Source organism: Cebidichthys violaceus, unplaced genomic scaffold, assembly GCF_023349555.1.
Source record: "Cebidichthys violaceus isolate CVI_PGR_0920_01 unplaced genomic scaffold, fCebVio1.0.p SCAF_141, whole genome shotgun sequence".
Lineage (NCBI taxonomy): Eukaryota > Metazoa > Chordata > Actinopteri > Perciformes > Stichaeidae > Cebidichthys > Cebidichthys violaceus.
In genome coordinates this window covers 209,955-225,784 of record NW_027176309.1, presented here as the reverse complement: position 1 = coordinate 225,784, position 15,830 = coordinate 209,955, and the positions used below count along the sequence as shown (strand labels likewise).

At 42.8% G+C, this 15,830-nt stretch overlaps 2 protein-coding genes across 2 annotated transcripts; both read left to right on the top strand.

The window, feature by feature from the left end:
* Positions 1 to 680: 680 nt before the first annotated feature.
* Positions 681 to 12,137, top strand: dnajc1 (DnaJ (Hsp40) homolog, subfamily C, member 1). The gene is made up of 12 exons (XM_068709295.1): positions 681 to 907; positions 2,851 to 2,952; positions 3,293 to 3,339; positions 4,889 to 5,054; positions 5,136 to 5,233; positions 5,305 to 5,398; positions 6,126 to 6,210; positions 6,675 to 6,838; positions 7,657 to 7,776; positions 7,981 to 8,029; positions 9,429 to 9,835; positions 11,715 to 12,137. The coding sequence occupies exons 1-12, from the start codon at positions 746 to 748 to the stop codon at positions 11,781 to 11,783; spliced, it is 1,563 nt and encodes a 520-aa protein (XP_068565396.1). The 5' UTR covers positions 681 to 745; the 3' UTR covers positions 11,784 to 12,137.
* A 611-nt stretch (positions 12,138 to 12,748) lies between these two features.
* Positions 12,749 to 15,333, top strand: cunh7orf25 (chromosome unknown C7orf25 homolog). The gene is made up of 2 exons (XM_068709294.1): positions 12,749 to 12,871; positions 13,821 to 15,333. Exon 2 carries the CDS (start codon positions 13,837 to 13,839, stop codon positions 15,184 to 15,186), a length of 1,350 nt encoding a protein of 449 aa, XP_068565395.1. The 5' UTR covers positions 12,749 to 12,871; positions 13,821 to 13,836; the 3' UTR covers positions 15,187 to 15,333.
* The last annotated feature ends 497 nt before the right edge of the window (positions 15,334 to 15,830 follow it).

Below are 15,830 nucleotides of genomic sequence, written 5' to 3'. Positions count from 1 at the left end.
TTCTAACAGTTTGTTCACATTTTGTGTGTAAGAATGTGTGTGTGTGAGAGAGTGTGTGTGTGAGTGTGTATGAATGTGTGTGTGTGAGAGAGTGTGTGTGTGAGTGTGTATGAATGTGTGTGTGTGTGTGTGTGTGTGTGTGTGTGTGTGTGTGTGTGTGTGTGAGGGTGTGTGTGTGTATGAATGTGTGTGTGAGTCTGTATGAATGTGTGTGTGTGTGTGTGTGTGTGTGTGTGTGTGTGTGTGTGTGTGTATACTGAATGCAACAGTATATAATATATTAATATAAGTACTTTGTAAGAAAAACTACATTATGTTGTGAATGTAAAAACTAAAAGTATCAGCAGATCAATATTGTATATCTTATATATAATTGTTTGTATCTTTTTCATATGTTGTTTTATATTTAATATATGAATATAATAGTTTGAGCCTCATCTTAATCATTTCACAGAGATCACGTGTTCTGACAGAACGTCACTTTTCTATCCTTCCTTCTTGTTAAAGAACTATACCTGAGTGATGAAATAACATTATTTATTACTATATATAATTATGTAATTATATTATTACTGTTTGACTACAGAAATTAATTGATGTATTAGTGATCCTCCTCCAGAGGACTTTTATTTTGACAGGAACGTGTCACCCGGATGTGACTGATAGTGTTTCCGGGTGGTGGACATCAGGATCGGTAGATCTGTTCTGTGTTCTCTTGTACTGGTTCTCTTGATACTGGTTCTCTATGATGGCGGTCCGTGCCGGTCCATGCCGGTCCCTGCTGATCTGTCTGACCCTACTGGTCTCTGCGGTCCCCCCTCTAAGAGCCTGGGACGCGGATCTGGAACTGTTGGACCTGGTGGAGGAGATCCAGCAGAACTTCTACCAGTTCCTGTCCCTGGACCAGGTCTGTGCTAACTGCTAACGGCTAACTGTCTCCATGGTTACTGCAGCCGCCAGCTCAGTGCCACGTGCACACAGAGGAGCTAAGCTAGTTAGCGGCTGTAGCATACCAGTGATCCCAGTTAGTTGAACTGGTTCAGACCAGGTGACTACTGGTGCTAACGGTTAGCGCAGGCTAACGGTTAGCGCAAGCTAACAGCAGCTAACGAGTGTACTCAGATTACCAGGTAACCCGGATGTAGTTTCTCTTATTCTGTCCACCCTCATTGATACAAACCAATAGAAACACAGTATTTATACAGGACCAATAGAAACACAGTATTTATACAGGACCAATAGAAACACAGTATTCATACAGGACCAATAGAAACACAGTATTCATACAGGACCAATAGAAACATAGTATTCATACAGGACCAATAGAAACACAGTATTCATACAGGACTAGGGCTGCAGCTAATGATTATTTTAATAATCGATTCATCTGTAAATTATTTTTTTCGATTAATCGATGAATTGGCGGGGAAAAGGCGAGTGAATAAAAACGTGTCTTTAGGCTTGCAAACTATTCCACCCCTGCTTTACCACTGTTATTAACGAGCTAACGCTAACTTGTCATACTCGTCAACAGAACAACAGTAGGATTCTGTAGTGACTGACCTGCTGTTGAACTCCTTCCTCCTCCTCAAGGACTCCAACATGTTCACGTTTTAGGTGCTGAATCATCACCGTGGTGATCCCGTGTCATGTCGCTTTTGCATATCTTGCAATTAACACACTATACAAGACCAATAGAAACACAGTATTCATACAAGACCAATAGAAACACAGTATTCATACAGGACCAATAGAAACACAGTATTCATACAAGACCAATAGAAACACAGTATTCATACAAGACCAATAGAAACACAGTATTCATACAGGACCAATAGAAACACAGTATTCATACAGGACCAATAGAAACACAGTATTCATACAAGACCAATAGAAACACAGTTTTCATACAGGACCAATAGAACACAGTATTCATACAAGACCAATAGAAACACAGTATTCATACAGGACCAATAGAAACACAGTATTCATGCAGGACCAATCGAAACACAGTATTCATACAGGACCAATAGAAACACAGTATTCATACAGGACCAATAGAAACACAGTATTCATACAAGACCAATAGAAACACAGTATTCATACAGGACCAATAGAAACACAGTATTCATACAGGACCAATCGAAACACAGTATTCATACAGGAACTGGACCTTCAGTCTGTTTGTTTATATTTTACTTCATCCAGCCAATCAGGAACAAGCACTGCGTGTACACGAAGTACAGACTGCAGTAAAGACAAGTAAAGACTGATGTAAAGACTGATGTAAAGACTGCAGTAAAGACAAGTAAAGACCGCAGTAAAGACTGCAGTAAAGACAAGGAAAGACAAGTAAAGACTGCAGTAAAGACAAGTAAAGACTGAAGTAAAGACTGATGTAAAGACTGCAGTAAAGACAAGTAAAGACTGCAGTAAAGACTGATGTAAAGACTGAAGTAAAGACAAGTAAAGACTGATGTAAAGACTGAAGTAAAGACTGATGTAAAGACTGCAATAAAGACAAGTAAAGACTGATGTAAAGACTGCAGTAAAGACAAGTAAAGACTGAAGTTAAGACAAGTAAAGTCTGATGTAAAGACTGATGTAAAGACTGAAGTAAAGACAAGTAAAGACTGAAGCTGAATTGACTGTAAACAGACTGACTCTGTTTTGGTTGTTCAAATATTTAAATGATTCTGCTGAAGAAGAAACTGCTGAAGATATTTCACATCTGAGGGGTTGGTATGTTTTTATTGACAGCATGCCTGCCTGTCTGTCTGTCTGTCTGTCTGTCTGTCTGTCTGTCTGTCTGTCTGTTTGCCTGTCTGCCTGTCTGTCTGTCTGCCTCAGGATGCTTCAGGAGCAGAGATAAAGAAGGCGTATCGACGGCTGTCTCTCTCTCTGCATCCTGACAAGAACAAAGATGAAAACGCTGAAACTCAGTTCAGACAAGTAAGAAACACGTTTATTCTTCTTAAAGATGTCATGTACAATATCCACTACAATACACACACAACACAATACACACAACAAAACAGTACGCTAGCAGGATGACTAATTAACTTAAATCTAGATAGATGGATACTTTATTCATCCCACAAAGGGAAATGTGTTTCACAGCAGCAAAAAATATACTAAAGCAATTAATCTACAAAGTGTTACAGCCAAGGTACAAACTACTGCTGTCAATAATCAATCACTGTTAAGATGTTGATGAATCAACCAAAGCAGAATCTCATGAAAATAGAACTTAAGGTTCAGATCATTCAGTCTTTGTCCTTTTTCTTTTTAGCTGGTGGCCATTTATGAAGTCCTGAAGGACGAGGAGAGACGAAGCAAGTGAGTCTCACTTCTGTGCACCATGTCCAGACCTCTGCAGCTTGTTCTTAGACCTCTGCAGATAGTCCTTAGACCTCCTTAGACCTCTTCAGATAATCCTTAGACCTCTGTAGCTTGTTCTTAGACCTCTGCAGCTAGTCCTTAGACCTCCTTAGACCTCTTCAGATAATCCTTAGACCTCTGCAGCTTGTTCTTAGACCTCTGCAGCTAGTCCTTAGACCTCTGCAGATAGTCCTTAGACCTCTGCAGCTTGTCCTTAGACCTCTGCAGACCTCTTCAGATAGTCCTTAGACCTCTGCAGCTAGTCTATAGACCTCCTTAGACCTCTGTAGCTAGTCCATAGACTGCTGTCTCTAGTCTTTAGACCTCTCACTAGTTCATAGTCCTCTGTCACTACTCTTTAAACCTCTGTCACTAGTCCATTGACCTCTGTCACTAGTCTTTAAACCTCTGTCACTAGTCCATAGACCTCTGTCATTAGTCTTTAGACCTCTGTCACTAGTCCATATACCTCTGTCACTAGTCTATATACCTCTGTCACTAGTCCATATACCTCTGTCATTAGTCCATATTCCTCTGTCACTAGTCTATATACCTCTGTCACTAGCCCCTATACCTCTGTCACTAGTCTATATACCTCTGTCACTAGTCTATATACCTCTGTCATTAGTCCATATACCTCTGTCACTAGTCCCTATACCTCTGTCACTAGTCTATATACCTCTGTCACTAGTCTATATACCTCTGTCATTAGTCCATATACCTCTGTCACTAGTCCATATACCTCTGTCACTAGTCCCTATACCTCTGTCACTAGTCTATATACCTCTGTCATTAGTCCATATACCTCTGTCATTAGTCCATATACCTCTGTCACTAGTCCCTATACCTCTGTCACTAGTCTATATACCTCTGTCATTAGTCCATATACCTCTGTCACTAGTCCCTATACCTCTGTCACTAGTCTATATACCTCTGTCACTAGTCTATATACCTCTGTCATTAGTCCATATACCTCTGTCACTAGTCCCTATACCTCTGTCACTAGTCTATATACCTCTGTCACTAGTCTATATACCTCTGTCATTAGTCCATATACCTCTGTCACTAGTCTATATACCTCTGTCACTAGTCTATATACCTCTGTCACTAGTCTATATACCTCTGTCACTAGTCCCTATACCTCTGTCACTAGTCTATATACCTCTGTCATTAGTCCATATACCTCTGTCACTAGTCTATATACCTCTGTCACTAGTCTATATACCTCTGTCATTAGTCCATATACCTCTGTCACTAGTCCCTATACCTCTGTCACTAGTCTATATACCTCTGTCACTAGTCTATATACCTCTGTCATTAGTCCATATACCTCTGTCACTAGTCTTTAGACCTCTGTCACTAGTCCATAGACCTCTGTCACTAGTCTTTAGACCTCTGTCACTAGTCCATAGACCTCTGTCACTAGTCTTTAGACTTCTGTCGCTAGTCCATAGACTAGGATTGTTTGTAATTAGTGCTGTATAAATAAAATGTGTATGTTTTGCAGGTATGATGATATCCTGGTGAACGGGCTTCCTGATTGGCGGCAGCCAGTGTTCTACTACAGACGAGTGAGGAAGATGAGTAACGCTGAGCTGGCCTTCCTCCTCTTCCTCATCCTCACTGTGGGACACTACGCTGTCATTTGGTCCATTTACCTGGAGAAACAGCTGGTGAGACAACATTATAACTCATTCACCCAATCAAAGTAGGCTTGAACATGTGATACCATTATGAATCCTCCATGTTTCCAGGATGAGCTGCTGAGCAAGAAGAAGAAAGAGAAGAAGAAGAAGCTGAGCTCCAGACCTGCAGAGGAGCTCAGGTGTATTGGTCAGGATCGCACCGACAGGTACAGCTATGACATCACTAGACTTACTGTTTATTTGGTTTATTTGTGTTATTTATTGTTTGTTGTTTCAGAGTTCACGATAGGCCACACTGGCAGGACATCCTCCCTCTGAAGCTGAGCATCTGGCTTTACCTGTCCATCAAGAACCTGCCGCAGACCATCCAGGTACTCTACCTGCCAATCAAAAATTAAATCACTGCAGTGAAACACAACTGTGGAGTCAGTGGAGTCACCGTAGTGACATCACCTCACCTGCCTCATCTTCACCTCATCACTCATGACATCATTGTGAGTGACTACATGACCTCATTGTGAGTGACTCCATGACCTCATTGTGAGTCACTCCATGACCTCATTGTGAGTCACTCCATGACCTCATTGTGAGTCACTCATGACCTCATTGTGAGTCACTCATGACCTCATTGTGAGTCACTCCATGACCTCATTGTGAGTCACTCATGACCTCATTGTGAGTCACTCATGACCTCATTGTGAGTCACTCATGACCTCATTGACGTCCTCTTCTGTCTTACTAAATGTCCTCTTGTGTCTCACTAGACGTCCTCTTGTGTCTCACTAGACGTCCTCATCTGTCTCACTAAACGTCCTCTTGTGTCTCACTAGACATCATCTTGTGTCTCACTAGACGTCGTCGTCTGTCTCACTAGACGTCCTCTTTTGTCTCACTAAACGTCCTCTTTTGTCTCACTAAACGTCCTCGTCTGTCTCACTAGACGTCCTCATCTGTCTCACTAGACGTCCTGTTCTTGTTGAGGAGCTCTGCGTTGACCGTTAGTGGTTTAAAGTGCAGCAGGAGGAATGTGAGGTGGTCCAGCTGCACATTCACAGGTTGACTTTATTGGATTTGTAAAAGTCCTTTTCTGTGTTTCAGGAGGTGAAGCAGTACTATGAGGACTACCAGCAGATGAAACAGCAGCTGAGAGAAGAAGCTGAAGCAGAACAGGAAGTTGTAACAAGTAAATACTTTTTACATTTTTTTTTAACTCGTATGTGAATATGGATTATAATTAGTGCTGGGCAACGATTACAGTTTTTAATCGCATGATTTTTCTGAGATTAATCTCATTGTTATGCGCAAAGTTCAATAATGGATTAAAAGTAGTGTATTGCTCACTGTTATTTTGAAGTACTGCTTTATGAACAAAAGTACAATAACATTTGGTTTGAATCACTTTAAACAGATCAGGTTCTTTTTATCAGCAGTATTCTTTGCACAGTAGTTATAATACAGTTATAATGATTCTGATCATAGATGTACTCTATCTTCATGTGTAATAGATGATATTTAAATATACACCTTGAAAACTGAAAACCTATCTACGTCATGTTTTATGTTTGTTAAATTCTCAGTAGTGATAACTAAATGATGTTTATTATATACATATTACAAACAAAAACAGTGAACTTCCTGTCTGTTCAGGAGAGAAGAGGCCGAAGGTGAAAAAGCCGAAGGTGGAGTTTCCTGTTTACGAGCTGTCTTCAGAGAACCTGAACAGTCCGGGTTATGACCAGGCCACGTCCATCGAGGACATCGAGGACCAGATGGACGACTGGCTGCAGGACCGCGGAGCTGCAAAGAAGAAGGTCTGATATTATTCATCAGTTATTAGTCAGATAACTGTTCTTAACTGTCTCTTTATTTATGTCCTCAGACTACAGTGAACTACAGATGATGTCACTGTCTCTTTATTTATGTCTTCAGACTACAGTGAACTACAGATGATGTCACTGTCTCTTTATTTATGTCCTCAGACTACAGTGAACTACAGATGATGTCACTGTCTCTTTATTTATGTCTTCAGACTACAGTGAACTACAGATGATGTCACTGTCTCTTTATTTATGTCCTCAGACTACAGTGAACTACAGATGATGTCACTGTCTCTTTATTTATGTCCTCATACTACAGTGAACTACAGATGATGTCACTGTCTCTTTATTTATGTCTTCAGACTAAAGTGAACTACAGATGATGTCACTGTCTCTTTATTTATGTCCTCAAACTACAGTGAACTACAGATGATGTCACTGTCTCTTTATTTATGTCCTCAGACTACAGTGAACTACAGATGATGTCACTGTCTCTTTATTTATGTCCTCAGACTACAGTGAACTACAGATGATGTCACTGTCTCTTTATTTATGTCCTCAGACTACAGTGAACTACAGATCATGTCACTGTCTCTTTATTTATGTCCTCAGACTAAAGTGAACTACAGATGATGTCACTGTCTCTTTATTTATGTCCTCAGACTACAGTGAACTACAGATGATGTCACTGTCTCTTTATTTATGTCTTCAGACTAAAGTGAACTACAGATGATGTCACTGACTCTTTATTTATGTCTTCAGACTACAGTGAACTACAGATGATGTCACTGACTCTTTATTTATGTCTTCAGACTGCAGACTGGACGGAGGACGAGCTCAGCCTCCTAAGCAGGTTGATGGTTAAATTCCCTGGAGGATCTCCGGGTCGCTGGGAGAAGATTGCTCATGAATTGGGAAGATCTGTGTCTGATGTAAGTTTGTTAATACTGGTTTAAAACCAGTGAAGTGTTTGACAGATATCAGAATCTGTTATTCAGGGTCACGATGACCAGGGTTCAGTTATCAAAGGGTCAGTAAACAAGATTCAATGTGTTAATGGTTCTGTTGATGGAACATCAAATATTAAATGTTGTTCCAAAACATAACAAACTGACTGAATCTGTTTTCTTCAACAGGTGACGACTAAAGTCAAACAGGTGAAAAACAATGTGAGCAACACCTCAGGTAAACTCAACTGTGTTCTACTGTCACCTTCGGGTTCTGTTGTCAGTATCGGGTCCAACTGTTATTATCAGGTTCTACTGTTATTATCAGGTTCTACTGTCAGTATCAGGTTCTACTGTTATTATCAGGTTCTACTGTCAGTATCAGGTCCAACTGTTATTATCAGGTTCTACTGTTATTATCAGGTTCTACTGTCAGTATCAGGTTCTACTGTTATTATTAGGTTTTACTGTCAGTATCATTTTCTACTGTCAGTATCATTTTCTACTGATATCATGTTCTACTGTTATCAGGTTCTACTGGTAGTATCAGGTTCTACTGTCAGTATCAGGTTCTATTGTTGGTATCAGGTTCTGTTGTCGGTATCAGGTTCAACTGTTATCAGGTTCTACTGTTATTATCAGGTTCTACTGTTAGTATCATGTTCTACTGTTATTATCAGGTTCTATTGTTATTATCAGGTTCTACTGTCAGTATCAGGTCCAACTGTTATTATCAGGTTCTACTGTTATTATCAGGTTCTACTGTCAGTATCAGGTCCAACTGTTATTATCAGGTTCTACGGTTATTATTAGGTTCTACTGTCAGTATCAGTTTCTACTGTCAGTATCATTTTCTACTGTCAGTATCATTTTCTACTGTTATTATCATGTTCTACTGTTATCAGGTTCTACTGTTATTATCAGGTTCTACTGTTAGTATCAGGTTCTACTGTCAGTATCAGGTTCTATTGTTGGTATCAGGTTCTGTTGTCGGTATCAGGTTCAACTGTTATTATCAGGTTCTACTGTTATTATCAGGTTCTACTGTTAGTATCATGTTCTACTGTTATTATCAGGTTCTATTGTTATTATAAGGTTCTACTGTCAGTATCAGGTTCTACTGTTATTATCAGGTTCTACTGTCAGTATCAGGTCCAACTGTTATTATCAGGTTCTACTGTTATTATCAGGTTCTACTGTCAGTATCAGGTTCTACTGTTATTATCAGGTTCTACTGTTATTATCAGGTTCTACTGTCAATATCAGGTCCAACTGTTATTATCAGGTTCTACTGTTATTATCAGGTTCTACTGTCAGTATCAGGTTCTACTGTTATTATCAGGTTCTACGGTTATTATTAGGTTCTACTTTCAGTATCAGTTTCTACTGTCAGTATCATTTTCTACTGTTGTTATCATGTTCTACTGTTATCAGGTTCTACTGTTATTATCAGGTTCTACTGTCAGTATCAGTTTCTACTGTTATTATCAGGTTCTACTGTTGGTATCATGTTCTACTGTTATCAGGTTCTACTGTTATTATCAGGTTCTGTTGTCAGTATCAGGTTCTCCTGTCAGTATGGGGTTCTTCCAAGGTTTTACCATCAGGTCTAGTTAATCTTGGTGTCTGTGTTTTAGGTCTGGTGAAGCTGTCGGATCTGAAGGGACCTCTTCTTCCTGTGAGGTCATTTCCTCTTCCTGACAGGCTGATGACTCAGAGAGTGGGAGGAGCCTGTGAGCAGCAGCAGGAGGAGGAGGAAGAGGAAGAAGAAGAAGCAGCTCCAGCTGTCAGGAGGAGGAACAGGAAGTCATCAGCAGAGGGAGAGGAGCTTAAAGTCAGAGGTCGTCGGCAGAGAGATTTTGACCCAACGGCATCAGTGGAGGAGGAGGAGGAGGAAGAGGCGGAGCCTCAGGAGAACAAAGTAGAACCCACAATCTGGACTCAGAACCAACAGAAGCTGCTGGAACTCGCTCTGCAACAGTTTCCCAGAGGAACAGCAGAGCGCTGGGATCGCATCGCCAAGGTGGTCCCTGGGAAGACTAAGGTGAGACCGGAGACAGGTAGACTGTCTACCTGTAGGCAGGTAGACAGTCTACTAGGAGTGTAACGGTTCACAAAATTCTCGGTTGGGTTCGATACGATACAGTGGTGCCACTATCGGTACGTCTTCAGTACAGCAAAAAAGCAGAAATGCCAAATCCTCTCTGGTGAGACTCTCAGGTAGTCTTTAATAATGAAAGGTCGTGTTTGATTCTTAAGATCTTCCTCTATGAACTCAAACAGACATTTCATGGAAAGTTTTAGAAGTTTTATTTTTCAGACTTAGTTACAGCGCTGCGGGTCTTTATCTCTCTCACCTCATATTTACTTTAAAATCAACACACAAAGGTTAATAGATTATGATCATAAATGAGGTCATCACTCGTCTCTCACTCGTTTCCTCGGTGTCGTTGTTTCTGTTCTCACTCGTAGCTCTGCTGAAGTCTGAAGTCTCTGTTTACTGGAGAACAATCCATGTTTTGTTCCTTTATAGTTTATGTGTTAACTTGTTGTACAGAACAAAAACATTAATAAGAAAAGGAAAGTCCTCCGTTTTGTCCGTCCTCTCTAAAGCTAACGTGACTTCAGACGTCTCCGTAGGTCTGATTCCTCCGCCGCTCACTGATCGCTCCATTAACAGCTGCTTCCTCCGTCATGAAGCAGACTTTAACTGAACAACAGCTGCTAGTAAAGACAACACGGTCAGTAACGCCTGTCATCAGTCCTCCATGTTGAATTAACCTGGTAGTCCATCGGTAATCAATGCTGTTGTTGTTTGTGAACATCCGGTCACGTGATAGGAGCGTGACCAATCAGGGAAGGACATCACGTTACGTCGGTGGGTTGCCATGTTTGATTATTTGAGCTATATTTTATTTTTCAAAAGCAATTTAGTATTATTCAAATGTATGTTCGGTTCGTAATGCGTACCGACCCGTGAGCCCCGTACCGAACGGTTCAATACGAGTAAGTGTATCGTTACACCCCTACTGTCTACCTATAGGCAGGTAGAGCTGATGGATGATTCATTGATTGGTTATCTAACTTTATTTAACCAATGAAGAGACGTTACAGAACCTATGGGACAGTTTTATGGTTAACTAGAAGAACACCTGGAGACCAAACGGGTTCTTAAATGTAGTCATCATTTCATCTGAGACAAACCCGTTGAGTTGCACAAAGTCGTCATTGGAGACGTGAGTTCTGGTGTATCTTCGTCGTTCAGACTTACACATGAAGCTGGGATCGATTGATGACCCATCAGCTCTCTACCAATAACTAACTGACCACTGACCGTTCAGCTCGTTGTCTTTCATGTTGGTTGTGAGGAAACATTGTCTGGACTTAGAAGTTGCAGCAGGAAGCCTCCAAAGTGTTAAAACCGTGTATTTCATGGCTGAGCCTGAACCAATCCCTGCCTTTCCTTCATGAGTCCTCCAAAGATTTGCCAGAACTTCCTTGTTCTCCATAGTCTCCCCAAACTCCTTCCACACCCAGATCAGACAGTCCGTTCCTCCCAATCACCTCCAGGGTTCTCCATCGGTACTCTCTAGAACGCCACCCAGAGTGTCCAAGAAGGCCGGGTACTCAAACGATAGTCAGAGACTCACAGTTTTACAGAGGCAACGGTCTGGTTCTCCACACCTCTCACCCTGGAGAACCCTGAAAAGGAGTCCAGCCCCTCTGAATGTGAGCCCAACTATATCTAGTTAATGATGCTCCACCTCCCGAGATCCTGTCCTTACCTGTCAGCTCACATTACACCCCCCCCTCCCCCCATAGAAGAATGAACCCTAACCCCAGTAGAGTTGAGCCTTACAACAGAATTATTATTATTGTAACATAATAATGAACATTTCACTGATCTGTGTTTTGTTTTTCAGGAGGAGTGTATGATTCGTTACAAGATGCTAGCGGAGCTCGTTCAGAAGAAGAAACAGAATAAAAGTTGATGGAAGGAACTGAGCACTGACTTCTACTGCTGTGACCTCTGACCTCCTGTCGGGTTTTCACCTGTCGGGTGGGTCACCTGACTGGTTAATGACTGTGTGACCTGTGACTTGTGTGTCAGGTTCAATGTCAGCATTGTTATATTTTTCTCTCCAGGTGAGCTCCCTCCTGATTGGACCGAGTCGTTTAGTTCTGTTCTATGTTACGTGGCGTCTCACCTTCTCAGGTGTTTTATAATTAATGTGTCAAAGGAAGCAGGAAACCTCTGACCTCATAGCTTCATGTGCCTTAATACATACAGCATGCTGTCAATCAACCTCTGTCCAACTAATCAATAAAAAGTATTTATTATCTCCTGCGGTTTGGTTTAATTGTGTCAGTGTGATGTCTTTTATTATTGTTTACATGATAATATGTGATCAATAAATAATGTACCACCCTAACCTCTAACCCTCTAACCTTTAACCCCTAACCATAACCATAACCCATCTCAACCTGGCCCGACAACGACCTGAAGAGAACCGTCTCCTGGTTGACTATAAACTGCAACTAGTCTGTATCTAGTCTTTGAGTGACTGGGAGACTAGTCAGTAGTCTCTGAAGTCTCTTCAGTTGCTCCTAGAATAAACAAACACACATTATTGTATTATTTTACATAAAGTGAGCACACTTGGTCTATCATAGCCTAACTTCTGTATCGGAACACAACAACAAAGAGGACTAGGTTCTGCTATGTACTCTAAAGGTCAGTCCACACCAAGAACTACAACCACAGAGAACGATGTGAGGTTCCACGCTGATGAACAACAACGTTCTGTAAACAACATTCATAAGAATCCAATTAGAGTTTCAAACGATGATTTAGTTCATAATCAATCCACACTCCGGACCAGGAGGTGGCGGTAATGAGCCAATGAGATGGAGGATAAAACCAGAAGAAGAAGGAGGAGGAGGAAAAAGCCTCCAGTTCCTCGTTCCATTCGGGTCAGAAGAAGAAGAAGACGGAGCTTCCGTTAGCATTAGCATTAGCTGTGCAGTTATTATATCTGGAGACGAACCTGCGGAATAAAGTGCACACGTCACTGCTGCCGTAAGTCGACGTCACGTTTGTTTTCTGAACGTTTTAAATGTTTTCATAGAAGAAGAAGAACTTCAGAGCTAAAGGAAGCTAACTGGTGACGTCACATAGTTAGCATCAGAGCTAACAAGTGTTTGAAGGTTTATAAATATTAAAGTTTATATTAAAGTTCATCTTCAGACTTTTATAATGTTTGAAGATGGATTATTTATATATAACATGAAATCTTCTTCAGTCACTTATTATTATTATTATTATTATTATTATTATTATTATAATAACTGTCTGTCTCTCCTCAGGTGTGATGTAGGAGACATGTTCATGTGTCTCTGTCTGTCTGTCCTCAGGTGTGGCGTAGGAGACATGTTCATGTGTCTCTCTGTCTGTCCTCAGGTGTGATGTAGGAGACATGTTCATGTGTCTCTCTTTCTGTCCTCAGGTGTGATCTGGGAGACATGTTCATGTGTGTCTCTCTGTCTGTCCTCAGGTGTGATGTAGGAGACATGTTCATGTGTGTCTCTGTCTGTCTTCAGGTGTGATGTAGGAGACATGTTCATGCGTGTCTCTGTCCTCAGGTGTGATGTAGGAGACATGTTCATGTGTGTCTCTCTCTGTCTGTCCTCAGGTGTGATGTAGGAGACATGTTTATGTGTGTCTCTGTCTGTCTGTCCTCAGGTGTGATGTAGGAGACATGTTCATGTCTCTCTCTGTCTGTCCTCAGGTGTTATGTAGGAGACATGTTCATGTGTGTCTGTCTGTCTGTCCTCAGGTGTGATGTAGGAGAAATGTTCATGTGTCTCTGTCTGTCAGTCCTCAGGTGTGATGTAGGAGACTTGTTCATGTGTCTCTCTCTGTCTCTCCTCAGGTGTGATGTAGGAGACATGTTCATGTGTCTCTGTCTGTCTGTCCTCAGGTGTGATGTAGCAGACATGTTCATGTGTCTCTCTCTGTCTGTCCTCAGGTGTGATGTAGCAGACATGTCTCTCCAGGTGGTGCTCCAGCAGAGGATCACCTCTGCCCAGGTGTTGCTGCAGAGGGCGGAGCTTCTGTGTCCAGGTGTGGAGGGTCACCAGAAGCTGGTTGGTAAACTGCGGGCGGAGCTGCGTTTCCTGCGGCGGGTGGAGGCCGGAGAGCTGCAGGTGAAAGAGTCTCACCTGCACAGCACCAACCTGACTCACTTGACAGCCATCGTGGAGTCGGTGGCGAGTCTGGAGGACGTGGTCGCTCTGCTGCACGTCTTCACCTACCTGGACGCCGGCGGACACCGGCAGACGCTGGTGGTGGACGTGGTGGCGAACGGAGGACACACCTGGGTGAAGGCGGTGGGAAGGAAGGCGGAGGCTCTGCACAACATCTGGAAGGGGCGGGGCCAATACGGAGACAAAAGCATCATCAGCCAGGCTGAGGACTTCCTGTTGGCCAGCAGACAACAGGAAGTCCACTTCAGACATCCTCACGTGGTCTTCGCCTTCTACAACGGAGTCTCCTCCTCCATGTTCCACCGACTCAAGGACATGGACATCTCCGTCAGAGGGGACGTCGTCGCTGTCAACAGTGTGATGGAGGAGGAGGAGGAGCCAGCTGAAGGTAACGAGGAGGAGGAGGAGGAGCCAGCTGAAGAGGAGGAGGAGGAGCCAGCTAAAGATAACAAAGAGGAGGAGTCTGAATATAAGGAGGAGGAGTCTGAATATAAAGAGGAGGGGTCTGAAGATAAAGAGGAGGGGTCTGAAGATAAAGAGGAGGAGTCTGAAGATAAAGAGGAGGTGGACCGGTCCACGGTGGTGGTCAGCTTGGCGTTCCCCGTCCAGGTGAAGGTGGAGGAGTGTCATCGCGTGAACCTCGACATCACCACGCTTATCACGTACGTGTCATCGCTGAGTCACGGACGATGTCACTTCTCGTTCCGGGAGCCGGTTCTGACGGAGCAGGCGGCTCAGGAGCGCCGGCAGCCGGTTCTGCCTCAGCTGGACGACTTCCTGTTTGGTAAACAGCTGTTCGTCTGTCGCTCCGCAGTCCAAGACTTCCAGCTGATCTTGGACACGCTGGGGGGGGCGGGCGAGAAGGAGCGCGCTCAGATGCTGCTGGCGCGAGTCCGCCTGGTGGACGACCGGCCGTCGGAGCGCACGCTGCGTCTCACGCACAGCGCCAAGGTCAACCGACGCTCGCTCGCCATCTTCGGCACCGGAGACTCACTGAGAGCCGTCACCGTGACGGCAAACAGCCGATTCGTCAGGGCGGCGGCCAATCAGGGCGTCCGATACAGCGTGTTCATCCACCAACCGAGGGCTCTGACCGAGGGCAAGGAGTGGAGGGCCACGCCCATCTAGGGACTTCCTGTCTAGAGGGACCTCCTGTTTAGAGGGACTTCCTGTCTAGAGGGACTTCCTGTGCTGGGGCTGATGGGAGTTTGAGTTCTAATAATCATGTAAATAGATCAGCTGACTGTTTGACATCACAATAAAGCATCACAGTCACTTCCTGCTCTGCTGTCATTTGTTACACAAGGTCACATGGTGTCAGGGGGGAGGCGGCTAGAGCGGGTCGCTTCAGTCACGAGGTCGAGGGTTCGATTCCCGACTCCTCCTGTCTCCAGACTATGATGTCACCCAGGAAGTACCAGGATGTTCACAATAATGTTCACTGGTTTTAACAAGAATTTAAATGCAGGATTCTGTCTTTGATTCTCATTTAAATAGAGGGAAACACAACGTAAAGATGATAGATAGATAGATAGATAGATAGATAGATAGATAGATAGATAGATAGATAGATAGATGGACTTTATTAATCTCATGAGGGGAACATGTTTTGCTACAGCAGTAATTATGGTACAGGTAAAAATACAAAAATGAAATCTTAAATATCAAATGCACGATATACACAATGAAATAAAATAGCATGAAATGAACTCACTAAACTAACCAGAGTAACGGTGTTCTGGTCCTGATGGTCAGAGGTGATTCATTATAAA